General features: G+C 37.7%; 1 protein-coding gene across 1 annotated transcript; it reads left to right on the forward strand.

Moving 5' to 3' along the window:
• The first annotated feature begins 685 nt into the window (after positions 1-685).
• Positions 686-5,557, forward strand: LOC149076422 (uncharacterized). Its single transcript, XM_089245546.1, has 4 exons — positions 686-787; positions 3,150-3,229; positions 3,365-3,407; positions 5,292-5,557. Exons 2-4 carry the CDS (start codon positions 3,163-3,165, stop codon positions 5,443-5,445), a joined length of 264 nt encoding a protein of 87 aa, XP_089101672.1. The 5' UTR covers positions 686-787; positions 3,150-3,162; the 3' UTR covers positions 5,446-5,557.
• The last annotated feature ends 12,084 nt before the right edge of the window (positions 5,558-17,641 follow it).

Below are 17,641 nucleotides of genomic sequence, written 5' to 3' on the forward strand. Positions count from 1 at the left end.
GGAGCACGATGATGATGATGATGTCAATTCATATATACACATATACATTAGATCAGTCAACTGTACCTTTGACGCTGGGGGGGGGGGGGGACATGCCCCTCCCCCGTATCTCCGTCCATGGTTAGAAAGTGAACTGTTTCCTCTCCATCCTCACTGACCCCCGAAATCCTTGGGTAAAAGCGATTAATTCAGGGAAATTATCGAATTTTTCAAAATGCTCGTTGTTTATGAATAATAATAATCGGTTATTCTGTATAATAACTGAATTTGTCACATATACGGTAACAGTATAATCTCAAGTTGTATATCACGTGTTGGAAGCCAAAAACATATCGCCTCCCAACTTCGTTCTAATGCTAATCATATTTTTATCAGCGGTTGTAATAGCTTGGAATATATGAATGCACGTTATAACGACAGATACGAACTTATAATATTTCATTGATACCGTATTTACTAGTGACATGTCCAGAATCTAGTGACATGTCTAGACATGAGTGTCACGTTTATTTTCGCATATGCTGTGAGTATTGAGTGAGATGAATATGAATGGGATTGCATATGGTTGAATTATATCTTTTCATTTCCGATGTTGTTCTTTGTGTTGTATTGTGCGAATGCCAGATGTCCTGCCAATATTATCTCACCTAAAGCGTATTGTCCCTTTTTTCATACATGTGCATAGGAATCTTATTATCTGACTATTCATTTCAATATAAATACTTATCATCTTAGTAACTGCAGCTCCATGTGCAGGTTCTTCCGCCCAAGGCTAGTGAAATCCAAAGTGAGTAAAAACGCTTATTTTCCTTTGCATTGTTACAAAATTAGCGTACGAAAGTATTATATAATTTAGCATATGTTCAAATACAGGGCGTACATAATTAAAAGACCCTATTTAAAAGTAGCTCATTTTTGTCGCACCACGGTCATTTTCTGCATACGAGGGCTAATTTGACCGGGACCTACAACTTATTGCCGGTTCCGAACGGCAGGCTTGTTTTTTATACTCATCGAGAGGTTGATACGCTAACTCCTCGATGGGGGACTCCCTGCGGTAGCAATTTTTTGCTGCGGTCAAGTCGGTGGAAGAGTCGCCGTTTTTTGTCGTACCCCTGTCAGGAAAGTTTTCTGACAAGGACGAACCGGGTATCGAACTCGCGACACCTCTAAACATCCTTTGGTACTTTAGGCGAGCATCATATCGACCTGGGCTACCGCGCCCTTTTAAAAGTAGCCTACAGGCAAAACCAGTCATCAGAAAAGTGTGAAATTTATGTGAGTGAGGCCACGCAGCAGCTGTTATATAATCTAGAAACATTCGCGGAGATCTTGTTCCTCAATGTGTTTGCTGCTCACAATGATGATAAGTTTACGACATCGCGCTTTCTTGGTCAAATTGTTTTACCAAAACAGAGCAATTCCGAAGTGACTGCTCTACGGAAATATCGGACTTGGAAGGAGGATTCGAAAAGGTCCAATGAATGTTAAAAATCTTCGGAGTATGATAACCAACTTTTAAACCACAGGATCGTTGGCTGTTCGTCCTGGAAGAGGAATAAAACCCGTTTCTATAGACGCAGTACAAGAGGTTTCGCTTCAGGTGGAAGAGCTTCAAATTCTCGTGATGGCACTAGTGTCAGGCGTCGGATAGGCAACGTTCAACTGTCCACAAAATCATGCGGAATATCCTCCGATATTATCCGTACAAACTTTCACTTGTGCAGCGGTTGCTTCCTCATGAATATGACTCTCGACTTCGGTTCTCAAAGCAGTTTCTAGCTCGCGTTGAGGACGATTCCGAATAGCCTTGGAATATCCTTTGGACAGACGATGCGCATTGTCACATGGTGATGCAGTCAATTCTCACAAATGCCGAATCCGGGAACCAGAAAATCCAAGAACTTTACCTGACCTTAAAGGCAGCAGCATTTCACACCACGTGCTGAACATTTCCCCGCACACACTTCGGTAAGTTGCAGGACTTGCCATCTTGGGATTCCACATAGTATCTGAAAGCGATGGCCATCATGTGGAACATGTTTTGTTGCAATAACAATTTTAAAAGTGTTTAATAATTGTTAAAATTGTAAACGTTTACCTAAATGAGTCATTTCTTAATGAAACGCTCTCCAGTGGCAATATATGCAACTGATTTCCCCTCCGAAACAAATTCCCATCACTTCATGAATTACTCCACAAAATTTCACAATTTTCTGATGACTGGTTACGCCTGTAGGCTACTTTAAAATAGGGTCTTTTAATTATGGACGCCCTGTATTTGTCTAAAAAACGAGGAGAAAGTAAGAAATGTGCACTTATTCGTTTAGAACAGTGTTCTTCGGTCCAGTGAATTATGTAATTTTGTGAAACTTGAAACACGTGTATAATCAATAAAATTGCTCATAATTACATTTCTAATAAGACTTCACACTATTGCATGGTTGATAAAATTTCACATAATCACATGCCTAATAGAATTTCACATAATTACGAATAATTAAGTACTAAAAATGTAATTACATTGGCTTCACAGGCATAGAAAAGATGCAATTTTTTTTTTCTCATTCGTGATTCCGCATAAATTTTAGTTCAGTTACTTTTAAGTTGATATTTGCAAAATACTTTTCATTTCAGTTTATACCTTATATTCGTTTGTTGATATATGTAATGGCTGCCCGTACTCCTTAGATGAATGGATCACATGATGCAATAAATATGTCCCTGCGTATTCAAGGTGTTACGTTCATCGAGCTCATTTTCGAGTTTAATACCATATTTTATAGCAAAATTTTCGAATAATTCTATGTAAGACCGGTATTACACTATAAAAGTTTGATAAAATCCCTTTTATAAAACAAAAAATTCAACCAATAAAGCTCATAGGTTACATTTGAGCAAATTCAACCGATAATCTTATTGGTTGAATTTTTCAAGTTTTATAAAAGGACTTTTAGAAAACTTTTATACTGTAATACCGGCCTAAATCAGATGACATTCCCAATTTTTTATAATTCATTATACGATGAGGATCATTGAAATTCTTATTTCGAATGCATTTATAATACTGCATAGAAATTCAAATTCTGTTTTTTTTTTCTCTTCTTTTGCTTCTTAATTAACGTATGATACATATTTTCTCATTACAGCAAAGATCTAATCATGAGGAAGGAAGCATTAGCTATTTTTCTGTTTTTAGCTCTGGTGGCTTCGGTATTCTCAAATTCTGGTATGTGAGATAATAAATGTACCATTTCTATCGATATTTTTAGAAATGAATTTAATTTCTAAAATGAAATTGAGAAACATTCATATGCATGATATGATTACGTTAGTAACGTGTTCACATTTTCTTCTATTTCAGGTTGGTTGTATGAAAAAGATCCAAACGAAATAACCGCAAGAAAGTAAGTTGTCCCTCCTCTTTTTACGTTAATTTTCTGCTTATAATCCGCGTATTATTATTATACATTATTATTGTATTCTAAGAAAAAAAAAGAAACCATCTGGATTTCTTTGTGTGAATTACGTAGTCATTATATTAAAAAAGTATTAGAAACAGTTTATTTTCATCGAATAATTTTTTTTCACTGCTGTTAGATGACGGTTTGTTGCAAAATTTGGTGTATGGAGTAAAGAAACCTACAATTAACCAGAAAAAAAAATGTTTCTGATATTCGTACAAAAAAAAATGACCAGCAATCCTTTTCTTTTCGAATTTGCATATTTTATAGCAGATTTTACGCTGCCACGTATTACGTGCAGGAAAATTTGAAATCAAGAATTAAGATTATTTTTATGATGTTTTAATTATATTATGATAATTACGACTGTACAATACTTAATTATAGTCTCATATAAATATTAAATTTTGACTCGCAGTACCCATCATTTTCCGCGATTGACAAATTTTCAGCAATTTTAGCTACAGTTAGCAACTTTACATGCCTTTTACAACTTTTTTGGATGTTATTGGCAACTTCTCTTGCCTTCGACAATTTTTTTTTCTTATTGCTGCAACTGGCAATTTCAGTTGCGTTTGACATCTTTATTTGGTGATATCCCATACTTTTATGAAAGTAATATGGTCTGCCAAGATATTTTTATCGTGGTGTGTGTATGTTGATACTTTTCTATTGGATCAACTTCCGCGATCCGGATGAAATATCCCCGTCCCGACGGGCTGCATTTGGCTCGAGGGAGTGCACCCCTGACACACCCGCGCGCGTACGTGTATTTATGGTTTTGCTGCCTGTGGGTTGAACGAATTTTGCCGCTCTCTCTCTCTTCTCTACCATTCTAGTCTAATTTTCTGAACTGGTCTTTCCTCGAATTCTCCACCCTGTGATATAACTCGCTTGGCCTACCCCAACTCCTGCAAGTACACCTGCGCCTCTTACACCAGACCAAACTATTTAATAGACCCAACTACTTTGGTCATTCCCATGATCACACACACACTCTTCAAGTAGTCACTCTTTCAGTCATTCCCATGCTTGCACACTGCTTGCACCATGCCTGGTCAGGCGTATGCTTGCCCATTGTGTTGGTCATTGACATGCTTGCAGGCGGTTTTGGTCATTCACATGCTTGCACACTGTTTTGGCCACTCACATGCTTGAGAACGTCTAGGTCGTTTTTTTGGTCGCTCACTGACATGATTAAATGCTTTGTAGGTTATTATTTTGATAATTTACACGATTATACAGGCTCTAGGTCTTTTCTTCTTTTGGTCCTTCGTTCTTTTGGTCGTTCACATGCCTGCATGCGCTTTAGATCATTCTTCTGCTCATTCGCATGCTTTCACACTCTCTAGGTCATTCGCATGCTTTCACACTCTCTAGGTCATTCGCATGCTTTCACACTCTCTAGGTCATTCGCATGCTTTCACACTCTCTAGGTCATTCGCATGCTTTCACACTCTCTAGGTCATTCGCATGCTTTCACACTCTCTAGGTCATTCGCATGCTTTCAAACTCTCTAGGTCATTCTATTGGTCATTCGCATGCTTTCAAACTCTCTAGGTCATTCTATTGGTCATTCACATGCTTGCTTACGCTCAAGTCTGAAACTTTAAGTCACTCATTTGCTCACTCACGTACTTGCAAACTTTAGGTAAAACCACTTTTTCCGCCCTTCTCCCATTCTACACTAGACTGAAACGAACGCCACGATGACAATTTTGTCAGCACTGGGCTAAGTAATTTTCTCATGTGACTTCAAAGCGTAACTTGGATGTATATTTAGTTGTTGAATCTTACTTTTATTGGTTCTCCCAAAAAACATTTTAGGGGTGAGAGGGTTCCATGCTCGGGGACTAGTAGAGGTTGTGACCACACCGGACGGTGCTGCGACGAATGTTACGTCTGCCGATGCAGAACGCCCTGGGGAAGGAACTGCTGGTGCGACTACAGAAGGTTGAGCTGCAGCACTGGCAAGAAATGAGAACGACGTTTCAAAGGGACGAGGATCGTGAGATACGATTCATATTGAGCTGAAACTTCCGTAATGTAAAAAAAAAATACTCAGTCAAATAAAAGACACAAATTCTGTAGGAGTTTCCTGATAAGTTTCTGAGCTTAACTCGATTCAATCACAGTGTGTGGCTGCTACCTTTATTTCAGATTTTCTTAATCCATTTTCTAGATATTCTACAGGGTGTATGGCATTTTACTGGTGAACCATTGATCCTAGAGGTGTACTTCCAATTAGAAAAAGTTAAAAATAACGTGTTGCACTCTTAGATATGTCGTTCATGTTTCAAGGATAGTTATTACAATAAAAATAAATAAACTTTTGACACACTCCCAGTATGCTCAAAAACGCAATTAGAAAGTTGTTGTTTGTCTGTCCTAATGCCAACAAAAAACATTTCACGTTTCTAAGTGAAATATTCACAGAGATATACGAAAAACGAAGGAGAGAAAGGTGAGAAAAAAAACAGCTCTACCAGAACCAGAACAAGAATTAACATTTTACGGGGATGTCTGGCCCTTTTGCGGGCCATCTATAATCATAAGGGCTGGGGGCCCGTCGCGTCTCCCGATGAAGGAAAAGACAAGGGAGTAATGTATGTGTGTGTGTGTAGGTGCGTGTATGGGAGCAGAAATTTTTGGAATTAAATCCTTTTTTTCTTTTTTTTTTTGGTCAAAAAGTATAAAAAATGGTTCCTGGCTTTCGATTAAATTTTAACGATGATAAAATGCCACCACTGCGTTACGAGGTTAGTATTATTATTATTAGCTTCGCTGTGAAGAAGCCCGGACGGCAACGTTAGAAGTTGGCTTGATAAGAACAGCTCTAAATGCAGAAAACCCGTTTTACTCGCATTCAACGATGTTCCCTTCCCCCCCCCCCCACCAGATTTCATCCGTTTTTCGAATTCGAATATCTCTCAATGAATGTTGCACTTAGAAACATTAAATATTTTTGTTGGCATCAGAATGGGCAACAACTTTCTAATTGGGTTTTGAGGCACACGGGGACTGTATAAAGAGTTAATTTCTTTATATTACCAACTATACAATCCCTTTGAAACATGAATGACATAAATTATGTCATAACGTGCAGTACTCATATACTATATACTATGAGTACTGCACGTTATTTGGAAACTTTTTCTAATTGGAAGTAACGCTTCCTCAGTAAAATTCCGCACCCCTTGTTTGCTATGCACACTGTATATTTTTTAAACTTTTTTTTTTTTTTTGAATTTATGAGTCAATTTTATTTTTGCTGTCGATCGCAGCAGGAAAACAATACAGCATCTATGCAGGGTGATTCAGAAGAACACCGCCAAACTGAAAGGGCAATTCGGGCATACGATAACTATCACATAGAAACATAATTGCGCAAACGCCGTCCGGAGTCGCTTCAGGGAGTTGTTGCATCAGATACGTTTAAACCAATCCCGAAACCAGCAAGCACTATGTCGTAATTCTGACAACATAAATACGTAAGGGCCATAAGTACACTCAGAACACACACTCCGATTCGTTAGAAACATGCACCTTGTACACATTCCTCTGCGGAATTTCTTACGAATCTGTACATGCCAGAATGTGTTTTGAGGGCATATGTGGCCCTCAACGTCTTTTTGCCGTCAGAATTGCGAATTCACGCTTGCTGAGTTTACGCTCCTATGCGATTGTTATCGTATGCCTGGATTGTGCCCTTTCAATTTGGCGATGTTTTTCTGAATCACCCTGTATAATGCTAAATAAGCTGCCAGTGAACTCCGAATCATCATAGGCGTAAACTTGAATCCGGTTCATGAGCCCGAGCCCAGTTAATATTTACCCATCGCTCTCTATAATACACAGAAATATTGAACGTTAGAACCCCCCGCCCTCCCTCTTCACCCCCAATATTTTCAATAAATTCACGCCTTTGCATATTGTATACCTGATATCCTTCCTAATTTGATAACGCACTAATCAGTTTTCGGGATTGCTTTAAAAGTTTGTGGAAAAAATTTCCGCAACCTAAATAGTTCTTATATACATCCCCTCAAGCGGGGGAAAAATAAAGATTTCGAGTGAAAAAACACGTTTCAAGAAAAAATCCCCTCAGCTACTTTCGTATCTCAAAGTCGCCACACACTCTTGTGAAGCGAAAGACTGGTGTTATGTGTTTATACCAAAGCACTTCCGACGTAATATTACGTCAGAAACATTGAACGGGTTGAGGGCGGGTTAATGCAGGCAAATTTGCATAAATTAAAAAAAAATGCGAATTATTCTATGTTGAAATACTATAAAATTCTCTGCGTCCAAGTTTGTTCGAGTTTTCGTTCTACCTGCACTAGAAATGTATTTTTAACATATTTTAATATAAACTGCTTGCAGGCATCATATATGCCAGAGGTTCTCTACCGGTGGTCCGCGGAGCCCTTGGAGCTCCATGTGCACTTTCCACGGGCTTCGCGGTCGTGCAAGGAAAATAAAAGTATTCAGTAACTTTGATTTTTAACGTTTATTAACGTTTTAATTCTTAACGTTTTCTATGACAAAAAAAATCAGAAGGCCACATTTGGCCCGCGGACCATCGGTTGAAGACCCTTGGCCTATACTGAACAGAAAATTTTAAAACGTTCCTTAAAGGGAGATGTTTCCCATACGAAAGCATGGGAACCCAACATCCGTGCACCAACCCCCCCTCCTCCCTTAAGGTGGCCCCTACGAATCATTCAAGATGAAATAAAAGCAAGAACATATGGAGCAAACATGAAAAAAAGATGTCAGTGAAACTTTTCTCTCTTTTTTATTTTAATTCAAAGAGCTTAAAGTCAGCTACGTGTACTCAGATTACGTGTTTGTTTTTCTTTTTCCTGTTCGCACATGTTTATCGTTCGAACATCAGCTCCTCGAGTAGTATTATAACAAACGTTGAAATCGTTCCACGCTCCCGAGTCTCGTTCAAGTCACAGTCTGCTACGGTGTACCATGTACTACAAAGTATTGGTGTTCACTTGCTCAGCAATATTGTCCTTCGGATCGAGTCGAAAAAGTTCGCGTTTTCGGCACTCTTGAACAGACTTTCTTCTATCTTTCTCTCACAGGCAGTTAAGAATAAGTTATCTTACGTTACAGTGTATTTTTTACTTGTTTTCTAATAAACTATTTTTATGTAGAAGTAACAATTATATGATTAAATATGAGGATAATACAATTAATATATGAGGTTAAATGCGACTAATATACTAGATTAAACGCAATTAACACTAAGTTAAATACGATTAATACTAGGTAAAATGAGATTAATACTAGGTTAAATGAAATTAATACTAGGTTAAATGAAATTAATACTAGGTTAAATGAGATTAATACTAGGTTAAATGAAATTAATACTAGGTTAAATGAGATTAATAAGCGATTAAATGAGATTAAAATGCGATTAATAAGTGATTAAATGCGATTAATAAGTGATTAAATGCGATTAATAAGTGATTAAATGCGATTAATAAGTGATTAAATGCGATTAATAAGTGATTAAATGCGATTAATAAGTGATTAAATGCGATTAATAAGTGATTAAATGAGATTAAAATGCGATTAAATGAGAGTAAAATGCGATTAAATAAGATTAAAATGCGATTAATAAGCGATTAAATGAGATTAAAATGCGATTAATGAGATTAAAATGCGATTAATGAAGTTATATGCGACTAATATACTAGATTAAATGCAATTAACACTAAGTTAAATGCGATTAATACTAGGTAAAATGAGATTAATACTAAGTTAAATGAGATTAATACTAGGTTAAATGCGATTAATGAGGTTACACGATTAATACTAGGTTAAATGCGATTAATGAGGTTACACGATTAATACTAGGTTAAATGCGATTAATGAGGTTACACGATTAATACTAGGTTAAATGCGATTAATGAGGTTACACGATTAATACTAGGTTAAATGCGATTAATGAGGTTACACGATTAATACTAGGTTAAATGCGATTAATGAGGTTACACGATTAATACTAGGTTAAATGCGATTAATGAGGTTACACGATTAATACTAGGTTAAATGCGATTAATGAGGTTACACGATTAATACTAGGTTAAATTAAGCAATAGAGTAAATGGGATATTTTTACATTTACTGCCGCCTGTGAGAGAGCGTTCACTTCTTGTTTCTTTTGAATAGGTTCCTCATCATCTTGGAGATACTTCGGATGAAACCACGAGATTTGCATGTTTTGATAGGTCTGGCTCTCTCCAAAGCTTGGCCTGTATATGCAACCGTTATTATGATTATAATCAAGTTACAACCTCCACAAAAATAAAACTTCAATCCAAAAATTTCCTACGTATACGTGGCGATTCTGAATTCATTGGACAAATTTTAAAAGGTGATATAAGGCATCTAAACAAAAGCATTTTTGGTCACAGAATGTACGGTTGAATCGCAATACAGCAAAATCGGTAGAGCACAGGGGTCTTCAACATTTTAGACACCGGCGGGTAAAATTGAAACTTCCCAAGAAGCCCGCGGGCCACGAGGGGGGGGGGGGCAACGGGAAACCCTAGTTAAACAGGAACAAAAATTAATTGAACTTTTATTTATTCTGAAATTACTTTTTTTTCACTAATTATCGATTTTGATTACTTCTGAAATAATTACATTTTGAAATATTAATTTCTGAATAATTCTGAAAAAGTTTTTCATTAATTACTGATTAAATTTATTAATTCCGAGATTAATTTTAATCTGAAATCACTCTAAATGATTCTGTAATTATTCATTTCGGTGATTCTGAAAATATTTTTCCCTTCTCAATATATATCTTGAAATAATTTCTTTCAATAGTCATGCAATTATTCTTTTATTGATTGTGAAATAATGTCTATCAGAAATTACGAAATTATATCTCTAATTGGTTTATATGTAGTTTTCTTTATTCATCAATTACGGAATTATTTTTTTTAAATTAATTCTGGAATTAATCGTTTTTCAATGTATTCAACCTTTTTCTGAAAATGACCGGTGGGGGCACGACAAAAAGCTCCGAGGAGCAAATGTGGCCCACGGGACATGCGTTGAAGACCCCTGCTCTAGAGGGTTTTTTAAGAGAGTTTTTGCTCAACCATGAAAAACAAATATATAAAAAAAAATTAAAACAAATAATCTTTTTCCGACGTATTTTCTGCGACAGTTTGGTTTAAATTGGTGCACACAGGGACCGTCAAAGTTATGCTACGCCAAACAATGATCAAGCGGTATGTCGTTTGATGTTTGTGTGTCTTAGACATTGTACACACCTTTATGACACAACAGATTATTTCATCATATTAAATTTATTCCGCTTAAAATATAGAAATATTTACACCGTGACATTGACAACTAGGAGAGCATAACTGCGTGTGTGTTTTCTAGCTCTCTCTATCTTCTCTCTGCCCAGTCTGCATTGGCGACCGGCACACGTTATTGGCGACCGCCACAGGTATAAGCACGCATTACTCAAGTGGCCTGTGGTGCGTTGCCAAATCACTCGAATAACCCCCCCCCCCTCCCACGCGACATATTCACAGATCACTGGAGTGACCTGCGGACCGTTTTTAGATGTCTCAAGTGTCCCGCGGCATGTATACAAATCACCACGGCACTGCTCAGAGCAGTTAAACGACTTGCGGCACTGTTTCAGATCACTTGAGTGAGAAGCGGCGCATTTATAAGTTAAATAAGTTCGTCATTTGAGTGTCCCGGGGTACATTACCAGATCACTTATTTAATTGTTTACAAATCAATGAAGGGGCCCGAACACTCTCCCGAAGCCGGGTTTTCCTAGGAGCAGGTTTTTCTCCACCGCGTGTACTGAATAGGACCATTTCGCATCAGCAGAAACGTCACTGGTCACTAATGCAGTTACTCATGTGATCATTCATATAGTCATTCACTGAATCATATATTCACTCACACTTTCTCCTGCGGTCACTCTTAGTCACTCATACCATCACTCACTCACTCATGCATCACTCACTTGGTCACTCATAGTCATATTTCTCTTTTGTACGGTCTCTCGATCCCTCATACGGTCAGGGCAAGCGCAGTGTCAGGAGCGAAATTTCTGGACCCCAGTTTAAGAACTCCTGTCATAGATATACATATCACTTCTCGGCCTTCTTGGCTAAGATCGAAGTGTCATTGATATACATTCTTAACTTTCAAGACCCATACTATTATTTGCCATTTGTGTTGATTATAATGTCTCATCTCAGTCTCGCGTCGACAGAATAAGTTATCCTGCGCAGTTATGCCTGTACAGGTATAACTGTGCAGGCATAACTGAACGTGCGTAGGCCCCTTAATGTTTAACACAATTTTCAGTTTGGACATTCAGGCGTCGGACGCGTTATCGTTCTGTCCGCTCAGCAACATCTAGAAAAGTGACCACATCAGGTCGACATAATAATATGGTCCATTGTAATAAACATCTTCGTTTATATTGCTTTTAAAAAACATGAAATTTCTGGTAAATTGCTTCTACATTTCAATAATTGGATTCAATTATCAATAATCAAAACAATTCAATAACGGCAAAGGGTATACGTAAGTTAATTGTTTTATTTTTTTATTATTATTTTATTCATACAGCCCCTTGGAAAATTTAAGCTATTTTGAGTAATCGGACGTTATTCGAAAACTTTTTATAATTGAAAGTACCTTTATGTTCCTAAAGTTAACGGTTGCAGAGATATCGGCATAGGGGTGTGGTATTTTATGGGTGAACCGTTAATCCTAGAGGTATACGTCTAACTAGAAAAAGTTTTCAATTAACGTTTAGTATTCAGATATGTCATTCATATTTCAAGGGGTGTATAGTTATTAAAATAAAAAAATAATAACTTTTTATAAAGTCCCCATGTGCCCAGAAACCCATTAGAAAGTTGTTGCCCTTGATGCCAACAAAAATAATTCCATGTTTTTATCCACTGAGGTATTGGAATTGGGAAAAAAGGGAGGAAATTCGGGAAAACAAGAGCGTTAAATTCGGGCAAAACGGTTTTTCCTGCATTAAACGCTATCCTTTCCCCCAATTTCCTCTCTTTTCTCGAATTAGAGAATATCTCTGTGAATATCACACTTAGAAGCGTGGAATTTTTTTTTTGTTTTTTTGGCATTAGAAGAGACAGGGCAATAACTTTGTAATTGGGTTTTTGAACATAGGGTGTCCATATAAAAAGTTAATTTTTTTATTTTATTAACTATACAACCCATTCAAACATGAATAGCATATCTGAATACCACACGTTATTTGAAAACTTTTTGTAATTGGAAGTATACCTCTAGGATCAACAGTTCGCCCGTAAAATGCCATACCCCCTGTTTGATGTGTACCCTGTATATGCAAATGCATAAGTGCATATGCAATTGCATATTTTAGTACTTTTTATAGTTAGTGAAACTAAATGCATAAAATCACCGAAATCTTAGAATAACTGCATATTTCTAGCATTTTTTTCTATTGGTGACATTGTACTAATATTTGCACAAGAATACTCCATTCTTCAAATTTAATCGAATTCCATTTCCATTCTTCAAATTTAATCGAATTTCATTTGCTTTTTCATAAAATTCTTCTCAGAGCCGCATTTATATTGCACTAATGGGAAGTTTGAGCCCACAGGGACTGCATAAAAAGTTAAGTTTCTACATTTTCTTTTCATGTAACCTCTCAAAAATATGATATCCTAAGTAACTGCACGTCACTTAAAAATTTTGTGTAATTTAAATTATGTTTACAATGTCAACGATTGCGGAGATATCCGCTGTGCAAACAATTTGGTACAGCCTCTGGATTGTATTTGGTTCGAACAAAAAAAAGGGGACTGGCTTCCATTTTAAAATAACTTACCCTCAACAACAAGTTCATCGGGAAGACATTCAGATTCCCGAGGCATTTTTTCGTCTTCTTCGATCCTCAAAATTCTAGGCGTCTCTTCTGAGGGATAGAAGAAAAATATTGAATCAAAATTCAGAATGTAGGTTATGCACTACGCGCAAACATATACATCAAGTAATTCAGTCAATGGCCCTTTAACGATTCATACTCACCATATTGGAACGAAGTCCCCTGCTCAAGTTCCCCATCTTCTCCTTCCTTTCCACTTTCCATCTTCTCTTCCGTTTTCTCTTTTTCTGCACCTGTTGCGGTGCTTGTAGGTTCCCCTTAAGAATATAAAGAAATACGACACGATTCCATTGAGTTATTCTACCGAATTTTTTTTACCATTCGCACGCAAAAAGGCACTTGAGTAGCAGCTAAACCATGGCTTACACGTGCAGTGCAGCTTGACCAGAAAAATTATACCACAATTGATATGTAAAGAATTCCCTGACGTTGATGAACTCAACGTCAGGTTCAGAACTCATTTTAATCTATCTGACAGCCTTCAATTATGGGAGAAAGAGGGATTTTTTTAAGTCTGGAGGCACCGACGTGCTCCCAATTAAATTGACCCGAAACCAACCATGACCCCTTCTCTGTCCCCATAGGGATATAAGCCGATAATTAAGTTGACCCGTATACGGAACATTACTGTATTTTCCCGTGATTTCGCCTCTTCCGATTTTTTTCATTACAAAAATATGGTCACTCATACGGTCACCCGCCCAATCACTTGGTCACCAACACAGTCAGTCACTTATTTGGTCCCTCTCATTCACTCATACGGTAAGGGCAGGGCAAGCGCAATGCCAGGGGCAAAATTTCCTGATCCCAGTTGAAGAACCCCTGTTACAGATATATCGCTTTTCGGCCTTCTTGGCTAAGATCGAAAAGGTGTCATCGATATATATTCTTTCCTCTTAAGACGATGCTATTACTTGCCATTTGTGTTGATTATAGTGCCCCAGTCTTACCCTGACAGAATAATGTTTAGACACAATTTTTATTTTGGACATCCAGGCATCGGAGCGTTATCATTCTCTCCACTGAGCAACATCTAGAAAAGTGGCCACATGAGGTCGACATAACAATATGGTCGATTCAGTGCAGTAACTAGGCAGGTTAGGAAGGTGCAACAGCAGAGGGCACAGTTGAAAGGGGAGAGCCCAGAAGGGGCCTAAATGCAAATTTTTGCACAGGGCACAGGAATGGCTAGTTACGGCACTGGGTCGATTGTCATAGATGTGCAAGCTGTCCCAAACTGTTTGTGCAGCAGATATCTCTGCTACAATCGACTTTAGGAGACACTATCAATAACAAAAAGTTTTGAAGTAACGTGCACCTATTTTTTTATTATTATCAGTTTTGGCTACTTATCACTGTGTTGACAAGTTTTCATTATCTAAAGAATTTCCATTTTTAAGAACTGGATATACGAATAGAATGAACTTAATCATTTTGTGTTTTTATTCACAATAAATAACAATTACATTTTTTGACAATTACAGAACTTTTTACTGCTTTGAATTTAATTTACGTTTTGCAATTTGTGAATCACACCCCTTCAATCATTGTCGGTAAATGCTGAAAATTCAAGTCCAACATCTCTGCTAATATTGCATTTAAAAACATGCAATTTTTTCCAGACGACCCCTTGGGAAATTTAAGACATTTTGAGTAATCGGACGTTGTTTGAAAACTTTTTGTAATTGAAAGTACATTTATGTTCTTACAGTCAACGGTTGCATAGATATCTAGTGGCTTATTTACGTTGGGGGATGGAGCTTAGTAGGCTGTAGCCCAGGCCAACGGCAAATTTGAGGAATGAATGGGCGAAGAAAATTAGTAGAATAGGAGAAAGGCGGCGAAATTTGTATAACCCTCAATAAATTCACCTCTGCCCAGACAGAAAGGGACTAGTTCCAGTGAGTTACCAAAAAAGTGACCTAGAGAGTTCGCAAGCTCGTGAGTGAGCAAAAGAGTGACTTGGAGCGTGAGCAAGCATGTGAATGATAAAATGAGAGGCCAAAACAGTTTGCAAACATGTGTGACCAAAACAGTGTGCAGGCGTGAGAGTTAATGAAACAGTGTGCAGGCATGGGAGTGACCGGAACAGTGTGCAAACATGTGAGGGACCGAAAACAGTTGCAAGCTCTGAATCAGTAAAACGGTGTACTATCTCTGAATGGCTAGAATAATGACTTTAGAGGCATAGGGGTATACACTGAGTTAGGGGGGGGGAACCAAGCTGGTTATTCGGCACAGGGTGATGAATTCGAGGAAATAGTAATAAAAAAAATTGGAATAGAATGGGAGTAGGGCTGTGTGTGTAAAATTCGTGTATCCCCACAGGCGGCAAAACCATAAATGCGCCTCTCGAGATATCCGCTATGCAAACAAAATTTTGGATATCCTGTATATTCTTTCCTCTTGAGGCGACACTATTATTTGCCATTTCTGTTGGTTATAGTGTCAGTAACAAATCGTATCCATTTTTTTCCCCAATGACTAGAGCCCGGATTGTTTATGCAAATGCATAAGTGCATATGCAATTGCATATTTTAGTACTTTTTATGGTTAGTGAAAATAAATGCATAAAATCACTGAAATCTTTGAATAATCGCATATGTCTAGCATTTTTTTTTTATTTATGACATATGCACAAGATTATTTTTATGTTTCCATTCTTCGAATTTCTTTTGGTTTTTCATAAAACACTTCTCAGAGACGCATTTATATTGTACTAACGGGAAGTTTGAACCCACAGGGACTGTATAAAAAGTTAGTTTCTAGATTTTCTTTTCATGTAACCTCTCGAAAATATGATATCCTAAGTAACTGCACGTCACTTAAAAATTTTGTGTAATTTAAATTATGTTTACAATGTCAACGATTGCGGAGATATCCGCTGTGCAAACAATTTGGTACAGCCTCTGGATTGTATTTGGTTCGAACAAAAAAAAGGGGACTGGCTTCCATTTTAAAATAACTTACCCTCAACAACAAGTTCATCGGGAAGACATTCAGATTCCCGAGGCATTTTTTCGTCTTCTTCGATCCTCAAAATCCTAGGCGTCTCTTCTGAGGGATAGAAGAAAAATATTGAATCAAAATTCAGAATGTAGGTTATGCACTACGCGCAAACATATACATCAAGTAATTCAGTCAATGACCCTTTACGGTTCATACTCACCATATTGGAACGAGGTCCCCTGCACAAGTTCGCCATCTTCTCCTTCCTTTTCACTTTCAATCTTCTCTTCCATTTTCTCTTTTTCTGCACCTGTTGCGGTGCTTGTACTTTCCCCTTGAGATAAAGAAATTAGTCAAGATTCCATTGAGTTATTCGGTATTTTTTCGTCATTCGCATGAAAACATACACTCACAGAGTGTGCGTCGCTAGCCCGAGTGGCGTGGTGGTAAGATGTTCGCGTACCACCGTGAAGGTTGCTGTCACGGTCCCAGGTTCATCCTCCCCGAGGGAGGATATAGAAAAGATATTTTCCCCTAACGAGCTTGAGGCGGCCACCGATAGACAGCACTTTCATTTCCAACCCATCTGATTAATATATGGCATTATATAGCGATATATGGTTGGTGTTTAATGAAGTAGTGTGTAGCTAGAGCAAGGGTTCTTAACCTGTGGGACCCAAATTTGGATCGCGGGTACTTTCGAGATGTGTCGTCAAATTCACTTATAATCAGGGATTCTTCAACGATGGGTCACGACCCAAACTGGATTCGCAGAGGCTTCCGAGAAGGGTCACACAAATGCACTTACACCCGTGGATTCTTGAGCTATGGGTTTCGAGTCGCACTTGATTCGTAAGGTCTTCCGAGAAAGCTCGTATAAATACACTTTCAGCCAAGAGTTCTTCAACTATGGGTCATGACACAAACTTGATTCGTAGGATCTTGCGGTAAAGGTACAAACTTATTTACAGCCAGGGATTCTTTAGGCACTGATCATAACCCAAACTTGATTCGCAGAAGCTCTTCCTAGGTTAGTCGAACAACTCCACTGAGTACAGTGGATTAATAAATGAATTTATTGGTCACTGATTCCGAAAAACAATCAGCCCCATTAGTCGCGATCTTGTAGTCGATTTTGGGTCGTGGCTGAAAAAAATTAAGAACCCCTGACCTGAACCATGTACAATCAATCCATGGCCCGCGGGGCTAATGTGACATGTAAGAAACAACACATGTTTCTTAGTTTTTCAAGTAACAGAAGACTCAATTTTTG

Source organism: Pholcus phalangioides, unplaced genomic scaffold (assembly GCF_987345545.1).
Source record: "Pholcus phalangioides strain wild (caught in Gottingen) unplaced genomic scaffold, Ppha-v1.0 ptg000015l_1, whole genome shotgun sequence".
In the NCBI taxonomy this organism is placed as follows: Eukaryota; Metazoa; Arthropoda; class Arachnida; order Araneae; family Pholcidae; genus Pholcus; species Pholcus phalangioides.